General features: G+C 41.1%; 1 protein-coding gene across 12 annotated transcripts in view; it reads right to left on the bottom strand.

Annotated features, from left to right (window-relative positions):
• The window catches only part of CHID1 (chitinase domain containing 1), a 132,749-nt gene that overhangs the window by 30,587 nt on the left and 82,583 nt on the right, over nucleotides 1-19,579 (bottom strand). For 7 of the 12 annotated variants that reach the window (XR_014519758.1, XM_083477746.1, XM_083477753.1 and 4 more), the window contains 4 exons: nucleotides 11,702-11,747; nucleotides 10,554-10,612; nucleotides 1,637-1,717; nucleotides 32-74 (listed from right to left, as the gene is read on the bottom strand). Coding sequence is in view for 10 of the 12 variants with exons in the window: in XM_083477746.1 (XP_083333872.1) it covers nucleotides 32-74; nucleotides 1,637-1,717; nucleotides 10,554-10,612; nucleotides 11,702-11,747 (229 nt within the window). In the remaining 2 variants the exon portion in view is untranslated. Of the gene's footprint in view, nucleotides 1-31; nucleotides 75-1,636; nucleotides 1,718-10,553; nucleotides 10,613-11,701; nucleotides 11,748-19,579 lie in introns of those variants that run through there. The other 5 variants (XM_083477748.1, XM_083477755.1, XM_083477747.1 and 2 more) reach the window with 1 other exon arrangement.

Below are 19,579 nucleotides of genomic sequence, written 5' to 3'. Positions count from 1 at the left end.
CTTTTTGTTTCCAAAACAGAAGGGTGCATACCTTTAAAGTTGGATAGAAGACTGCATGCTTGCCTCCTTTACTTCTACAAAGCACAAAAAGAGAACACAGTTATGAAAATTGATATTATCATGAGACATATATCTTGTGTATTTTATCCCACCCTGAAATTGTTTCTTTCCAGGAAACAGAGAAGGGAGAGACAAAGAATTATGGGTTGTTTGTACAATAAAGTAAAGAAGTTCATACTAAGAAAGAGTGACAGAGACAGAGACTGTACTTTAAGGAGCCTGCAGGCTGAAAAAAAAACTCAGAACTAGCAAAGCTGTCCAGAAGCGGCTTCTAGTATAATCAATGGCTGATTGAAGGGCAAAGGGTTTTGAAGGTGAGCATAAGTTGTTTAAACTTCTATGATTTCATTTCTTGGCTTTTGCATTTAGTTTAGAATCTAGACTTCTCAGTGACTGCAGATGAGATGCTTCACAAGTGGGTATACTTTTCTGCCGTGTGGGTAGCCAAAATCCATCTAAATTGAGGGGGTGGGAAGGTGGAAGAGGAAAGTGATTTGGTCAAACCATTATACAGTCCGGTGGTCAATACCTAATGGAAAGCAAGGAGACGAGCAGAACAGCAGTTGCTCAAAAAGGGGCACGTTGTGGAATGTCACAGATAAGGTTTCACTCTTTTTCTGAGTTGTGGTCTTAAAAGGATCTAAAGGCAAATGGTAGCCCCTCACCCCAACCTGCACTGCTTAAATTCAATGTCTCTTGGCATTCAATTCTCCGAGGACATGCTTAGGGCCAAGCTACATGTTATTCACATTTTTCAAAAGCTTGCTTACCTTTGCTCACTAATACTGCCATTTGCACCCAAAGGTGCTGTTTGCTGCAAACAGTGCATGTAGGAGCAACCAGGGAGCGGTGATTTTCAAGTAGGATACCAACATGGGGCTCTTGCAATTAAAAAGTGGCCAGTTTAAGTATGCCACAAGAGACATTGGGCAGGACTTACCTAACGAACCCCGTCAGCGGAAGCCCTAAACAAGGGTTTCCCTTGCGCTGTAAGGGTTTCCCCCATCTCTTCCCCACCGTGTTCTTCTGGACCCCTAAAATTGGCTCAGGGAATGGGGTCAGGAGAAACCCAAAAAAACAGCATATGGGTGGAAGGGGATCTTTCTGTCTGGCAAGCTGATATACTTGTGGAGACAGAGCATCTGGAATAACCCAACATTTAATGTCACCCTTTGAAAGCTACTTTTTGAGAATAGTTTGGTGTCTAATTGCCACTAGAAATTGACAACAAAATAAAGTGTAACCTGATTCACGTGCATAATTTTAACTGGATTGCTATTAAAATCAAGGATAGTTTCACAATAACTCCTCACTGAATCCTCTTATTTTCCTTAAAGGAGTGGCACTTGTCTATTGTAAAGGTGGCAAAATCCTGCTATTGATCTAATTGCACTGAGTATTGCTGATTATTATGCTTTTTTTACTTTTTAAATAAAACAACAACAACAGCAACAACAGTTTTCCATTCCTCTGCTTTGAGTAAAGTAAAATCTGGAGGCAGTTGCTCCCATGAATTTTGTATAAAAATAAACAAATGAATATTAGAAAGGGGGGGCATTTCATGATTGCAACTCACTTTTTGTATTCAAAATAGTGTTCAGCTATTTGTTCATCCCAAACCAGCTTAGGTTTATGCTCCTTCAAGATTTCTATATACCTAAAAAAGGGAAAAAAGAACAGAATTCCTGAATTCTCTCTAGAATCTATATATAGCAACAGTAACATAATATTTTAAAATGACCATCTTCCAGCCACACATTTATATGATCTATGGGCTACTTTTAAAATGAGGCTGCATTTTAAATTACATTTTAACCTGTATTTTAAATTGGTTTTTCTTTTCCTATTACAGTGGTATCTCGGGATGCGAACGGGCTCCTTTTTGAGAATGCGTGGGTCACATTTTGCTGCTTCTGTGCATGTGCGTGATGTCATTTTGAGCGCCTGCACATACGCAAGTGGCGAAACCCGGAAGTAACACGCTCCATTACTTCCATGTTGCCACGGAGCGCAACCCGAAAGCACTCAACCTGAAGCACATTCAACCCGAGGTATGACTGTATTTTTTACTGTAATTTTACTGGTGTTAGCCGCCCTGAGCCCGGCTCTGGCTGGGGAGGGCGGGGTATAAATAATTTATTTATTTATTTATTATTATTATTATTATTACTATTATTATTATTATTATTATATAGCTGGAATTGTCGTGTATGGCATCAACCATACCATGTAGTTCTACATTCTCAACCAGCAAAAAAAGAGTTTGCTACACATTAGAAAAAACCTTCTTATTGCGAAGAGCTGCACCATAGCATGATCATACATTTGCTATTTTCTTTTACAGTTCATTATGTGCCCTCCAGTTCTGGTAGCATTGGAAATGATATTTTTTTTTAAAAAAATCCTCTCTTTCCTTTTTTGTGGGGGGAAACAAGCCAATGTCAATATCCCCTTCTGTAAATTGAGAAATCTTGTGGTATTTATATTTCCACCTGCTTCCATTTTCAGTTCAGTACCAGGCAATGTACACTATTTATCTATCATCTTTTACAAATAAGGATCTCACAAACAAGTTTTGTCCATTTCTGGTAAAGCCCTAATAGTGGATGCCTTCCTCCTTTTCAATTCCATTTTGCAAGTACCCCAACGCTATTGTTCTTCCAAGTGGGTGACCTTCATCCCCTGCCCTCTACTACATTCAAAAATAGAACGAGGCAAATGCTCTTTGAAGATGAGCAGAACTTTGTCATGTCAAAATTAATCAACACCAACTTTCATCTTTCGCTTTGCTTGAAGTCTTTAACACAAGAGTTCTTTTCAGTATGGCAGCCCTTGGTAGGGAAGTCTGAATTTTCTATTACTGTTTGCAGAATCTCTGGTTCAAAGAGCACCACCTTGGTCAATAATGAACATGGATTTTAAAAGACCTATAAGGACTGTGTGTTTAGTGACCCCTGTAACAGCTGGAAATTACAACATCAAGGCTGCATTCAGATAACTTGTGTTAAGAGAGGAGTTATGACTTCCATGCTCATTGTGGTAAGCATAAGGAACTACATCCTTGATGCAGAGAATCTCCCTGCTGTTGTACTGCAATTCGGAGGTGCCTGGAAGCACAACTTAGTGGTATGAACAGTCTTCCCAACACACACACACACACACACACACACACACACACACTCCAGCTTGAAATTAAATAGGAAGGCTGGGTTTGCCTTGGTCCCGTGCTTCCAAGGCACATGGAAAGAACTGCAATGCAAAAGGACAGAGATCAGCTGCTTCCTTTGCAATGGATTCCAAAGCCCTCCCAAAGACTCTGAAATGCAGTGGAACTGCTGGACAATCCCCACCCAACCCTTTGCAGCTGCAAGGTGGAGAGCTTGTTTTTGTGGGCATTTAAAGCACAGCAAGTACACTGCCCTACTGTCTTCCATAAGGTGGATGTGAGGATCATCTCTAACCTCATGTTAAGATTCAGACACACAGCCTGAGGCCAAGTGCAATATGCTGCTCCTTACGGGACGGGCAGACAGCTGTTGACCCCAAGCTTCTGGGTGGCTATTAAGGCCAGAAAACCTTGGTGGGCTTCTCTTTGTGTTACACAAAAAGCCATTCTATCTCTTCTATTTTCCCCCTAAGTTGTGTTAAGCTACCATCTGCCCAATCAGTGTAAGGTTTTAGTATGACAGATATTTCTCTGCTCATCATTTTGTTCAGAGCAATCAACCTTAGCTGTATATTTTACTAGAAAGCTTCCATTTCAGATGCTACAGACATTAAACTGATTTCCATCAAATAATAATCAGCTTTGCTCATCCTGAAATTTCAATCAAGACTCTCTCTCTCTCTCTCTCTCTCTCTCTCTCTCTCTCTCTCTCTGTGTGTGTGTGTGTGTGTTCAGAAAAGGAGAAGTGCAGTCTCTTCTAAACTGGAGAAACTTAATTTCTATACATTTAAATCCTGTACAGAACTACAGCCTTTACAGGTGGTTAGAGGTAAATCTTATGTTGCTACACAAGGTTAGAGAGATCCAACAGCACCTTACTGGGAAAAAATCACAGAAGTGAATACTGCCTTTCCTTTGAGCCTAGAAGATGATGATACCAACACCTAAAATGGGTCTGAAAGTGTGCACTTCCAGGGCTTTCCACTTTTCATTGTCACCACCAGTGCCAAATCAGCGTTGCCAGACAGCAACAGCAAGGCCACCGATCTACTGACAGAGCCCAAAGAAGCAATACAAGTAGTCTTGGTCTGTTGCTGAGCTGGTGAGAGCACTGAGAAGATTTATTTTGATAAAGTGGCTGTGACCTTGAAAAAATTCATACAGGTGGTTATTGCAAAGGAGATACAGTGACAGGCAGATACAGGATAAAATGGGGAAGGAAGAAGAAGAAGAAGAGTTTGGATTTGATATCCCGCTTTATCACTACCCGAAGGAGCCTCAAAGCAGCTAACAATCGCCTTTCTCCTCCTCCCCCACAACAAACACTCTGTGAGGTGAGTGGGGCTGAGAGACTTCAAAGAAGTGTGACTGGCCCAAGGTCACCCAGCAGCTGCATGTGGAGGAGCAGGGATGCGAACCCGGTTCCCCAGATTACAAATCTACCACTCTTAACCACTACACCACACTGGCTCTCTAGTAAAGTAAAGACCACAAAGGGGCTGATCTTCTTCTGTACTTGCTCCTAGCCTGAGTGGCATGGCTTCAGATCTCCAAGCTCCAGCAGTCCACATGCACATGTGTTTGTGCTACACCATGCCAAGTCATTGTCAGTTCTTACATGCCTCTCAGTGCACAAGCAATACCACTGTTTATAACAGGGCTCCAATTACATATGGGATTAGCAACAATTGAGCAATCTTATTTAAAACTGTGGCATCAAACCCCTGAACATAAATAAAAATACAGTGGTGCCTCGCAAGACGAAAAGAATCCGTTCTGTGATTCTCTTCGTCTAGCGGTTTTTTCGTCTTGCGAAGCAAGCCCATTGACGGATTAGCGGATTAGCGCTATTAGTGCTATTAGCGGCTTTTAGCGGCTTAAGGGGAAAAAACCAGCAGGAACTCGCAAGACATTGTTGTCTTGCGAAGCAAGCCCATAGGAAATTCGTTTTGCGAAGCACCTCCAAAACGGGAAACTCTTTCGTCTAGCGAGTTTTCCGTCTTGTGAGGCATTCGTCTTGCGGGGCACCACTGTATTAAGGTAGCCAGGCCCTTAAAGCAACACTCATTCTGATGCATTTAACCATGAGAGAAAAGGTTCAAAGGGGGGGGGGACTTCTATGATTTCTGAAGGGTGGTGTACGTAGAAGATGTACTTTGGCTGGGATGTGAAAAATACTGTGGTTCTTCAGCATTTGAGACAGGAATGATCTATAATGGTGCAAGAAAAATTCTTTATTGCACATGACCTCAAATCTCTACTTCGAATTGGAAGAAAAATCTTCCAATACTTTTTTCTTTACAAAAAAAGAAAAAGAAAAAAAGATTACAGCTGGTAGAATGTGCAGGGGCATATTTTAAACTGCACTTTGGGATGTGTTCTTTTAATCTACCAACTTCCAAATCGCTCCACCATCTATTTTAAGGAATAGTTCCACTCGTGGAAGTGATGTAACAGTGCTAACTCGGTGATATCAGATTGCCAGTTGTACATTTTCAACTGCCAAGGCTTTCCTCAAAGATTGAACAGATTGTAGTTCACAATGTATGCTGAGAATTCCCTGGGTTCATTTGTACCTACCGTGGGAGTCCTTAGGCCAAAAAACTATATATATTTACTTATTTCTCGAACAGAAGTAGTTTGCTGCAGAAGTTACTTCAATAGTAAAACACCTGCACTGTACATGCTACCCTCAGTGGGTATTAAACCTATTCCTTCCACTTCACTTGTATTACCTATTAAATGTAAGCACTTTATTGCTGATGCTATATGCCGTATTTTCCCGTCTATAAGACGCCCCCATGTATAATACCCCCTCTATTTTTGGGGACTCCATTTTAAGAAAATGAGGGGAGATGGCCCAAAGTTGTTGAGCTTCTCCCCCCACGCAGCTGCAGGCTATGCCACTGTGCATGGGCATAGCCTGCACATGGGAAACACTCCCTAGATCTTTTCCCGTGCACAGCGGCATCAGGGGAAGTTGCGCTCCTGCCCGCCAGCCAGTTGGCAGGAGTGTTTCCTGTGCGCAGTGGCATCAGGGGAAGTTGCGCTCCCGCCCGCCGGTTGGTGGGAGCGCAACGTCCCACGATGCCACTCCGCACGGGAAACAATCTAGGGAGAGTTTCCCATGCACAGTGGCATAGGAGGAATGTGCGCTTCTGCAAACTGGCTGGCTGGCAGCACGCAGCTTCTCTTCCCCATGCCACTATCTGTGTACTGGACAAAAAATTTTGAGTCAAAAAATCTTGACTAATGCATGGAAAAATAAGGTACACATTAGCCGCTTAAAATGCAGTGAAGCCATTCCCTGTCCCTACCCCCCCTGCATTTCAATTCACATTTGCACCTTGCTATACACATATACTCTGCTCTGGTCCATGGGGTCACGAAGAGTCGGACACGACTAAACGACTAAACAACAACAACATACACAGAGAGGGGTCAGGGGTGTCTTCGCCTGTGCTACCTGTTCGGTTTCCCCAAGCCTGCAACCCCTCTGGAGCTCCTATTTATGAAGCTGTCATCTGCACAGGTGTGCTCTTCCATGCATGTGCATTGGTGCTCTCAAATGTACACACCTGGCTTAACTGCGAAGTGAATGTGGCTAAGGTTTCCCAGCTGGACTGAAGCTGGTTTGAGGAAAAACACATCAAACAACTGTATTTCTCAAGGAACTGCAGAATCAATATGGATTGTTGCTAATGTCATATGCATGAAACTTCAAAAACTAGCAATGGGAGACAACTGGATGCAGACTAATTGGTAAAATAAACACAACCTAAATTACTGCTCAGTTTCTGCTGTCAGAGACGTGTGAACACACCCTTTGTTAGAGATCACCATCCCCTCTGCATTGTGCAGGGCGGTGTGCTAATAAACGTCACAGTGGGTGGCATTTAAGCTACTGGGTAAACACAATTTGAGAATAACTGTGCCATGTACCTGTGAGCTCACGGAATAATTCAGGAGTCCTATTAAAAAACAACAACAGACGGTTCAAAAGTGTTCTCACCAGCACTGTGTACTTAAGACATACTTTATTTGAGCAGTTAAGCAGCATTAACATTTTAATGAAAGCAGTGACCATATGTAAACCTTGACATGTCTAAATAAAGTTTAATGGGACCCGGAGCAGCACTCACACAGTGTAAGTACACAACCCTATATTTCTTAGAGCATTCTCTTCTCAACAGCTCCCACTCCCCCCCCCCATGCAAGCTGCTTTTCAAGCTCTCATAAAATAAAAGCACTGAGTCTTGTACACATATGCTGTTTCACTTTTTAAAGTTTCTAAGTTTCACTTAGAAAAGCTTTGAATTAAGGAAATTCTATATAAAACAACAACAATAACCCCAGAGAACCTATTGCAGATTCCATGCACCACTGTAGATTGTAGTCACAATCTCTCCATCGCCCACCATACGGGTGGGGAACTAACAGACAAAGTTAAATGGTGCTCTAAAACACTCATACAACTGATCCAGTAACTTGAATTACTCTGCGAAATTTAACACTTAAGCTTCTACATTAACGGTGCACAGATGTTTAAGATTAAGAGAAATGTAAATATGTTATGACACATCAAATTTACTTTTAAACTGATATTCTTTTTCCAGGCAAGTGATACCATGAATTCATAATTACTTATGCACATTTAATGCATCCTTCTGCTGTTACATTGGTTAACTTAGTCCGTGTGTTTACTTCTTACATGCTATTTTCAGTTATTTCTTCCGCAGCTAAAAGGTAAACAAAATTTCCCCTTTTGTTTATATTACTAGTGGCAAGTGTTAATTAAGTTTTCCCTTGCCCATACTGCACTTCCCTGTTATTTTCAAAGCATCAGGGCATTGGGCTCTACAGACTATATCCCAATTTCCCCCCTTGAGCATTTGTTCAGTAAGCCATATATTATTCTTTTCAGTTTATCCATTCTTAACACTTGACAGGTCACTCTTTACAGTGGGACTGTTTTTGACAGGTTAGCCCACCTTGACAGAATGGTAAGACTGTAGCTTTTAAAAGAAAAAGAGAAAAAAGCAGTCTGGACATGGTGCAATCCATAGAAAATACCATTCTTGTCTAGTGACCGACAGGTTAATGGTAAAGTAATTTACTTTGCCTTGCAAGGCCAACCTAGATCCAAGCAATGCCATAAAAAACCCAAAAAAACCTGGCATCTAAGAAATGAGATGCAGAGTATTGTTCTCTGTAAAGAAAGAGGGAATAAGCTTGTTTACTTAAAATGAATTGACTTTGATTGTTGATCCTACTCTCTGCTGGTCTAAGAACAAATGATATCAACTTCTGGTGAAATGCTTCATTTAGACTGTACACTGAAGTTTATTTCCAGAGTTCACCTCAATTTGGAAGAGGGTACCCCTGCATAAATACGCGTTTTCATAGATTTTAGAAGGTCTCTATTAGAATAAATAGGTTAAACTACCTTGCTTGGAAAAATAGCAATTTGTAGCCTGAGAGTTGCAATGATCAACAGGCAGCCATGATGCATAATTACACCCAGTCATCCTGCAAAATGATGACTGATGATGGAATTTTAAATTGCTTAGCCATCGAACATGTGGCACTTATCCTAAATTCTCCCAAGGAGGAGAGAGTTGAGAGGCCTGCCTGGAATCGCTTGCTGGGAAAACGTGTAAAGCATTAATTATTGCTGCGTCAGCCAACTAATTAAGAAGGCAGTTGTTGAACAAGACATTTATTAAGAAAAGTACCCTTTAAAAAATTGCGTGTTAAGACGTGTTGATAAGAATTATTGATTTGGGAGCTCGTATAAAAGATGCCAGTCATTAAAATTTCATCAGTTTGTTACAGTTTTCAGCAGCTTCAATACTAGACAGTTAAGGCAGCAGACATTTGTGTTGGAATAAACAGAATTCTTCAAAACCAATTGGTTCATGTGCTCTAAATGGTATTTCGAATTAATGCTTCTTTGGTGAAACTGTAATTCAATGAAGAGGTTGTAGTTGCAAATCTTGGAAGTAAATTGGCAAATTATTGGGATTAATCTTAATTTGGATTTTTTTTTTTTTTTTTTTTTTTTGAAGATAACAGACTTTGACTGCCAGTAAAACGCCGCTATGCATTTGCTGGTTGTCACCAAGATTCTGTTAGCTACTTATTTGAAAACCGCAATACCACCATATATTAAGGAAGGGCTTTCATAACGTAGTGCGGAGATATATCAAATGCTTTTAGTGCAGCTGATCATGTGGCTGAAGAGGAAAGACATTTTAAAAGAAAAGCAGCCTACCTAGTCCAACAGGCAAGTGTGCTATTTCTTTTCTTTTTAAAAAAGTGTATATGCATGTATCTTCCACACCTGTATTGCTATCAAGGATTGTAGCCTGAGCCATTAACAAGCAGCTTACTTATAGACATTGGCACATTAAGGATATACTGTACTTTTCCGTCTATAAGACCTCCCCGTGTATAATTTTTGGGGAGTCAAATTTAAGAAAATCGGGGGAGATGGCACAGAGGAGTTGAGCTTTTGGGGAGGGGGGATTAGCCAGGGTTGCTGAGCTTTTTTTAAAGGGAAATTGCCAAAAATCGCTCCTCCACACACATCAAAAAATCCACCTCCCATCTGTCACATTGTCGGCAGAAGCTGCCAAACGCCTGCCCAACTGCCAGAGCGTCACTCAATCGACGCCACCCATTGACACATCATGACTATATTAGTTTATAGAGAGATTTCTTGGAAAAACAGATAAGCCCCCCCCCCAAGAAGTTCTTCAAGAAAGCTTCCCATATTGAGGTGAAATTCTCCATCTTGGAACTAAGAGAGATGGGGGGAGGTAGATCCTGAGGCCATGCATTCCTCAAGGATCTTGAAGGTTCAGTTCTCTGAGCCTTATTCCCTCCATCTCTTTACACCCCCTCTCTCCCAGGCTCAAAGGAATCAAGAGGAAGGCTGTGTCATGGCACTCCAGATTAAACTCTGCAGGGAAGGGAGATCCGGCCAAAGCAGTGTTGCTCCCCAGTGTGCTTTCCCTCCCTGTTTATGTTTTGCTACCGCCAGGTTAAATGTCTTTATTCCTCCAGGCTGCCTTTCACCAAACGGTCTAAGACTCTCTTGTGTCTCTTGGGGCATGGGGCGGCTTAAATTAAATTAAAGGCTTTGAGGTTTTGTGAAGTAATATTAAAAGTTCACTGGGAAGATAATGATGTTTGTTCTTAGGAAATAAAGTGTAAATGTATGGTTGCATGCACACAAAGTGATTTCCCAAGTGGAGCAAAGTAAAATGGGTTAAGTGCATCGAGCTTTTCCCTCACATAGGCAGTCCTTAAATTAAAGACTTACATAGATCTCCTTTCTTCATTCTCCACTGCAACAGGGTTGTCCCCTTTTCTGAGATCCTCCTGATCTGAATGTCAAGGAAGACCCTGGCTAAATTACAGCATGGAGTTGCCTTTTCTGAGATCCTCCTGATCTGAATGTCAAGGAAGACCCTGGCTAAATTACAGCATGGAGTTGCCTTTTCTGAGATCCTCCTGATCTGAATGTCAAGGAAGACCCTGGCTAAATTACAGCATGGAGTTGCCTTTTCTGAGATCCTCCTGATCTGAATGTCAAGGAAGACCCTGGCTAAATTACAGCATGGAGTTGCCTTTTCTGAGATCCTCCTGATCTGAATGTCAAGGAAGACCCTGGCTAAATTACAGCATGGAGTTGCCTTTGATTTGCCCCTCAATCCACATACATTTCAAAAGCTTCACAGAAAACAATTGCCTATGATATATCTTATCTTCCCTTGATTAATTTGTGACACCTTCCAAGTTATTTTTCTGGATCCTTCAAGTCATGAATCAAGCCACAAATTAATCGCCCCGTCTCTTTACAAAATACTTAAAAGTTTTTTTATTTTTATTTTTTTATAACAGCCCATTTTCTTCACAGGCTGCTACTGCCAATGCTTTTTGGTAGTATGAGAGCCATGTGCAGTGGCCATCTGAAAGGCTAGTCCTTGGCCCTGTGTGTGTGTGTGTGTGTGTGTGTGTATTCTTCTAAAATATATTTTTCAGCCAATCTAGGAGGTATCTCTGGTCTGTAATCCTGTCCTGTTTGCAGCTTCACTAACCTGTGCATGCCCAAACCAGCAACCCACTTACTGGGAATAAGACTGCTATTTTGCATAAAATGCAGCTACCTGTATGAAGATAAAGATGCAGAGACTCAGAAATGTCCACTGAGGCTTAACAAAGTTAAGCACCTTTGAATCCTATAGATGTCAATGGGAGGTTTAGACATGCTTAACTCTCTTCCAACTGAAAACACTGAGACTTCAAAGTCTAACTTTGGCCAGATAATACGCATTACACTCACTATGTAATAACTCCTTTCAATCAGAAACCAGTTGCAACGTAGATATGCCATTCACACTGGCAATACTCTATCAGCAGGCAATTTCTCCCGCTTGTACATCAATACAAGAACAGCATGGTGGATACACGGAAAATGCTTTTGATTGCATGGTTCTGTGGGAAATTGCAGGCACTGTAATAGATCAAGAAAAGTCCAGTTGGTAAATCCATGTATGTGTAGGGGTCAAACTAAATATGCAACACAGGAGATCTGTGATCAGATCTCTTGACATTTTTACTGGGAAAGGAAGGCAAAGTACTGTGATTTCAACAGAGTTTGCAGCACCTGCTTAATTTAAATGTCAAAACAGTATTACAACCTATCAGTTAATAAGGGTAGCGTGCATCAATTAAAGCATATCCCCTGAGAAACAAAGCTATTTAATAGTGGTCTAAGTTTTCATAGGCCAGAGCCTACTAGAAGAAGTGTAAGACACAGACTGAACACATGGCAGATATACAAGATGGCGTATACAGTAGAAGATAAACCATGAAGTGCTTATTCATGATAATAGAAATGTACTTTCAAATTGCGTGTGAATATAATATACACAGCCAGGTGATTTGCGGGGGCAGTAGACACCAAGAGAACAGAAAGACTGAATAGGGTAGGGATTCAGGGTAGAACCTGTTATAACCTGAAAAGAAAACAGAATTCTAATTCTTGATTTCTATTCTGTTATTGATTTCTTCCAAAGATAGACACCAGGCCTAAGCTTGCCCTTTGTCTGATGCCAAAGAGGTGGATCTGGCAAGTGCCAATTTCTTGGGAGAAAACAAATCTGGAATTTAGCAGCCATTTTGTGACTGATGCTCATGGCACACTCTCAAAATTTGAAATGTACCCACTGGCCTGAGAAGGTTGGCCCACACTGCTCTACTTGATTGGGGGGGGAAATGGAGAGAGAGAAAAGTTGAAAGCAATGTTATTGTTCTCTTGAAATAATTGGGTGGACCCAAATGTGCTTGTGTGAACAGAAGGCACTTTTGCTAATGGATGGCAGCCCTCCAGATTTCTGCTACTTTACCCCTCCCATTATAGGTCTGCATCATGCCACAGACCATAGAATCATTGAGTTGGAAGGGTTCCTGAGGATCATCTAGTTGTTGCATGTCTCCTCCTTTTACCTTCCCACATTTCCTTGCCCAATCCAACCAAGGAAATCTGCACACAGAAGCAATTGTTGCATGCACATCACTCACTGAATCAGGAAACACAGATCTAAGTCACATGGACCACAGAGTGTATGTATTAACCTGAATGAGTGGCATCAGTTTGCACTACCCTTCTTTCAATGTAATGCACCCTTGGATGTGCATCCCGATGTGGATGTCCGTATGGACGCACACGCAATTGCACATCATACTAATAGCAACATAGCATGACCTGACCTCAAAGTTTAAAATATCTTAGGGCAGGGGAGTTGGTAGCATGAGAGCAGTGCAATTGGAAGTGGGGAGGAGAGACAGGATTTTCCTACCTGTCCCTTCTAGGCTTAGGGACACCAGAAGGTTTGCAGGTAGGATACCCCATTTAGAAATGAGAAGGAAAATAAATAAATAAATGGGGAAGGCTTATGTGTGCTCTATTTTAAAAAATGAAATTTTAGCTCCATCACTAGTAGAATAGCAGCTCCCTCTAGTGCATGAGTGCTGAAAGAAATTTTTGAGAAACCAACCGAACAACTGAAATTTGTAGCTTCAGCTGAGTGTCTGTATCAGACAAATATGTAAGGTTCAAAAAAACCTACACTTTTTATAGTACAACTCCAGTAAACAGAGCCCAGTCCAACTCTCACAAACTATGAAAATTCAGTGGAACTAAACCCTCCACTGACAGGTCATGGAGGTTCAACTACTGGTGGTAGACCAGGTAGGGAACCTGTGTCCCCAACCCAATGAGCCCCATCCAGCACAGCCAATGTTCAGGGTTGATGTTCAGCCCAACCATCTGAACGGCTACAGTTTTCTCACCTCCACTCTAAGAAAATATTAGTACTGGACACTAGCACACTGTTGAGTGTAATGGGTTTGTGACACAGATGCTAGCCTTGACTAAATGACCTGTTACGAAAGTAGGCTATGTATGTCACTGTTTAAAATCAATTCACATTATGCTTATTGAGCACATGCATTGATAAATGCTCTGCTTTCTGTATAGCTTTTAGGAAAATCCTAGAGTACCCCACACTCATCTACTTAATTGCATTATTCCCTAGGATTGGAAGCATTCCCATGGGTCTATCATCATGGACTTCAAAGTAAACCTATGTTGAACAAGTAAGCAGAGCTTACTGGATATCCAAGATGTCCACCCCAATCCAAATGTGGAATATTCTCCCCAAGAAGCATGCCTGGCAACAACATTTTTAGCTCTTAGGTGCCAGGCAAAAAAATTCCCATTTTCCTGGGCTTTGGGAACTTAATGTGGAGTGATTTATGACCTGTTCTGTGTTCTTTTTTAATATATTGGGGTGTGTGCAGGATATTTTCCTTGTTTGCTGGCATTGGATGAAAACATTTAGCATTTCTGTGGCAGTATTATGGGCAGTATTCGACTAGTGAGTCCCATTAGCGCAAACATTTCGGCTTGTGTGATGGGCCTTCTCTCCTCAAATTCTGCTGCCCAAGCAGAAATCCTTGTATTTACAAAACATTCATGAAGTTCTATGTTGGATGCAGCACTATACTTTTTATCTATTTTATGTGTTTTTGGTTTTTAAACATTTTGTGTCGGCTGTTCTGTATTTTATATATTTGTATAAGACGTATTTGTAAAAAGTGGTACATAAATTTATAAAATAAAACAACGCAAAATAATAATGCATCCCCACCTGGAAATAAGCCCCATTGGATTTACTTCATCGAATTGTAGAGTTGGAAGGGCTGCCAAGGGTCATCTAGTCCAACCCCTGCAATGCAGGAATCCTAGGTGGGCTCGAACCACCAACCTTCTGGTTAACAGCCAGATGTACTGACAACACATAGGATTTGGCTGCACATTATTCTGAGAACTTGAGCTCAATCTGCTAGTTTGCAGTTTTTAAAAATATTCCCAAACTACAGTATGCTCAAACAGTTAATGATAATCCCTCTTGCATTGCTGGATATACAATAAATTTAATGGTAAATGATATAAGTTCAAGAAAAGGAAGCAATCTTAGATAGCAACAACTATCTGCCAAGTCATCTATGCCCTTTTCATATATATATTTCTTTTTTCCAAAAGCTTTGGGGAATCTTCATTCATGAATACAGAGCGCCTTCCAGCAAAGCATAACTGCATATTTTTAATTGGAAAAAGAATCCCACTGAACTAGAAAGGGAAGATGGAAGAAAATATTCAGCACTACATATAAGGCATTATGTTCCTGTGAGCAAAAAAAAAAAAAAAAAAAAAAAAAAAAAAAAAAAAAGTTTCTGCAACAGGGCTATTCTTTAAGAAGTCTTCCTACCCAAAATGCCTAATTACCCCTAGCTTTTCATACTACAGAGATCAGCCTTGCTAAGTAGAGAACTTGAAAATATTAACCAAAACAGAAGCACTGAATACTCTCGCTGCTGCTGCTGTTTTCCCTGTTAAGGCAAAGGTAGACAAAATGGTGCCTTCCATATACTGTTCTGCTCCAACTCCCATCAGCCCCAGCCAGCATATCCAAAGTTCAGGGAAGATGGGAACATCTGGAGGGCACTACATTGGCTGCCCCATACTACAGGGCGGGGAACCTGCATCCTTCCAGATGTTTTTGAGCTCCCACTTCTATGTGCACCAGCTAGCACAGACAATGATTAGGGGTGCTGGGAGTTGCAAAACAACATTACAGGCTCGCCATCCCGGCCCTGCTGTAACCAAAATCGATAAAGCCCAGCTCAGTGACTGACATCACCTGAGGAGCAGTGCTAGAGGCCATCCGTGTTACACAGCTCTGCCTGGCCTCAATTGGAAGGCATATATTTAGTGTCACCAGCCCCATGATATGCAATGTTCTACCAGCAGGGACCCTCACTTTTATCTTCTGGGTGCCTCATGAAGACCTTTTTATGCCAATAGGCCTTGGCTGCTGTTTAATTTTAATAGCCAGCCACCTTAATGATTATTTTTTTGGGGGGTATTGTGTTTTATATCTTAACATTGTACACTGCCCTAATATTGCATGTTTGGATGGTTTAGATCAAAGAACACTTTTATAAAAACAATTTAAAAAAAGATCTTCCCAGCATTACAATAGAGAGGTGTGAACAGATCTGACAAATGAGACACCCTGTGGCCAAAAAACTAATGTATTAAAAATCGGGGGTTGACCGCCTTATTTATACTCCAGGTTTCTCCATTTATCTTTCCAAAACAAAAACCAAATAGATACGTAGCAGCACAATAATATCAATATCAAAATAAGATAATAGATATGTAGCACAAGAATATCAATTACAGTTTTGAGTTTACAAACAGCTGTGAAATCAGGCAACACAGTCCTTTGGGGAGCCCATGAAGTATCCTTGTATTTTGGTAAGCGCCACCTTTTCTGTTTTGTTTTAACCTATACTATGTGCCTTTGCTGGGAATTGCTTTACTTATTTTTGTAAACGGTATAAGACTAATAGACTCTGGCAAACCTACTGTCTGTGAATAAATGCAGGTGGTCCTTTTCTGAGATTCTAAGTTAGCAGTCGCCATCGTGTCTCGTGTCTTGAGACCGTTCCCAAGTGCCATACATTCTATGGCAAACGATGAAATGCTACCGTAACTTTGTGCCCCCTTTTGTAAGGTGCAGCCCCTGCTGTAGACACGCTTGTATTTATACTATGTTAGTCCTGTTGTCTTCCTTCCTTCGCACAAGCTGATATGAAACTGGCATTTTCTTATCAATATCTTTATGTGTTTAAACAATACCAGGGTAAAATGCACAGTCCTTCAAAATACAGGAAGTTTGCTTGCCTCTCAGCCACCTAGATAACCACAAACATACTGCCTCTGCAAGGATTCTATTACTGCTTATCTGGATTTCAGAGGAAGAGGGGGGAAACCACTATCCAGCAAAGCAGCGAAACAGAGAAAGGAAGCCAGTTCTCTCATTATTTGGAGTGATTTGATCTTCAGTCCAAGGTTTCTGGGTGGTATTTTTCTTTAGCACAGTAACTCAAATTTAATTGTAATTCATAGTTCAGGTGTGCATATGATTCATAATAATTTGAGAGGGAAATGGGTGGAAGTCTCAATAACCTGGGATGCATATTATAATTTCCCATCATCCTGATAGCAAACATATTTCAGTTACAACTGAGGTCCTGGCCTTTTTGGTTCACTAACATCCTAAACAGATTGAAGTGATGTCTCTCATTTATACAACAGCTACAATTAAGTACCAATAATTATACACCAAAAACTAAGCTAACCCAATTTATCATGATGGGAGCTGGCCCCAGCTGAAACACGCAATGTAATCTCATATGCCATTAGAGCATCAAAGCAGAATTGCCAGTTACCTCTCTTAATCATGACCATGTTTTCAGGTGAGGGTTTTTAATCATTTTTAAAGAATGTTACAATAATCAGAAGTTTTTAAGCTGGAAAACTAGCATGGGAAACAGCTCATCTGACTCACAAGACCCTTTTTAAAACCTGTGATGGTTTATTTCCTTTTTGGGGGTTTATTTGTTTCTGTTTAAAAAAAGCTTAGTGCTGAAAAGTGAATGAGGTGGAGAAATTAAGAGAACATGTGCTGCTAGGTCTTTCAGTAATAATAATAATAATAATAATAATAATAATAATAATAATAATAATAATAATTTTTTATTTATACCCCGCCCTCCCCAGCCAAGGCCGGGCTCAGAGCGGCTTACAAGCAATAATAAAAACAAGATGATTACAACTTAAAAACAAAAATAAAATACAACATTAAAATATTGGAACATTAAAATATTAAAATGTAGCCTCTTCGCAGGAGAAGGAAAAGAAAAAATAAAGAGAGGGAGGGAGGGAATCAAATTGGCTCCAAGCCAAAGGCCGGGCGGAACAACTCTGTCTTACAGGCCCTGCGGAAAGAAATCAGATCCTGCAGGGCCCTGATCTCATGAGGCAGAGTGTTCCACCAGGCCAGAGCCAGAGTTGAAAAGGCCCTGCCTCTGGTTGAAGCCAATCTAACTTCCTTAGGGTCTGGGACCACTAGGGTGTTGTTATTTATGGACTTGAGGCTCTCCGTGGGGCATACCAGGAGAGGCGGTCCCGTAGGTACGAGGGTCCTAGGCCGTGAAGGGCTTTAAAGGTCAAAAGCAGCACCTTAAATCTGACCCTGTACTCCACCGGGAGCCAGTGCAGCTTGAAAAGCACTGGGTGAATATGCTCCCATGGCAGAGACCCCGTGAGGAGCCTCGCTGCAGCATTCTGTACCCGCTGGAGTTTCTGGGACAGCTTCAAGGGCAGCCCTGAATAGAGTGAATTACAGTAGTCAAGTCTGGAGATGACCGTCGTCGCATGGATCACTGTGGCCATGTACCTTTTTTTAAAGTAGAAGGCCTATTTTTGCCAGATACAAGAACATGGTAATTTGGCTTGATCTTTAATTGAATGTGGTTTCTGTGATTTTTATTCAAATTAATAGAGATTAAGTCAACAGTTCACTATTCCTCTACATCCACAAATAACCAGGCATTTTAAAAGAAAACTAAAATTAGCCACAATGAAACTAATGAAATGAGTTATTTGTAACTTTAAAACAAAAACTTTTCCATTGTTTTCAGTGGTATTTAGACTGAATTCATACATTTGTCCACGGCTTTATAACCATGGGTTGATATCCAATGAAGCAGTGGCGTAGCGTGGGGGGTGCAGGGGGGGCCAGCCATACCGGGCGCAACATCTGGGGGTTAGGGTTAGGGGGCGCAAATCCACAGGTTAGGGGGCGCAAATTACTTGCCTTGCCCCAGGTGCTGACAACCCACGCTACACCACTGCAATGAAGTCATATTCAGAGTAGACTCACTGATATCTATGGACTTATTATTTCAGCAGGTGTACTCCGAATATGACTATCACTAGTTATTACTCATAGTTCAATAAGGGCATAGATAAGCACCATAGCTGTGTGCTCCTACCCTCCTGCTCTGCCTTTGTCATGGCGAGCCTACATTGCATTAAGCTGCACTACCTCATTGTGTCTGAATGATCTCTTACTTAATATTGGTTAACAAACCAGGATAATAAACCAGGATCTATTATCCAGATTTGTAAACCAATATTAAACTTGAGTTCCCCAGATCGGATACAACAGGGAGGTTAGTGCAAAGCAGAATGTGAAAGGGAAGAGAAGAGGATCAAGGAAGGAGCACTCATTCATGGCTCTGTAATTCATCCAATCCCACTCACTAAAGGTTAGTTACCAAGGCTGTGTTTGGACATTCATCTACTACTTCATGCCCTGGTTTATGAAGCAGTGGACTAACGTAGCCTGAGTTGCAACTCAAGTTGGATTGGAGCCACAATGTCTCTGTTCCTTTGCAACGGTACATTTCTTGATTGTGTACCTCTTTGGGGGAGAAACTGAAGCCACTGAGAGAAGCAAAGCAAGGCACAGCACAGCACAGTACTGCCTTATGAGAGAACATTTGCCAGTTAGGAGGGGAGAGAAAATTGATCACCCTGTTACAGCTGTACAATTCATTCATGGCAGGAAACAGGAGTTTTGTTAAGGAAAAGAAGTAATGCATGTACCCAATCCATCACAGGCAAAACTGAACATGGTGGCAGGATACTAGCTTCCAGGAGAAACAGACAGGCCACCTTTCATTAGCAGAAGCAAACACGGAATAATTTAACTCTGCCACTTCTTGAACTTTACTAATTGGTTGCTGAAGTTACTCTGCTTCCAAATACATTTTAATAAAATTATGCAATCACCATGTGTGATAAGAACTAATTACTTTTATGACTTATGCATCCCAGAGAAATTATAAAGGCTAATGAACCTT

The sequence above is a fragment of the Podarcis liolepis genome (assembly GCF_965112155.1).
Source record: "Podarcis liolepis genome assembly, chromosome: 1".
Classification (NCBI taxonomy): domain Eukaryota; kingdom Metazoa; phylum Chordata; class Lepidosauria; order Squamata; family Lacertidae; genus Podarcis; species Podarcis liolepis.
This window is presented reverse-complemented; position numbering and strand designations above follow the sequence as displayed.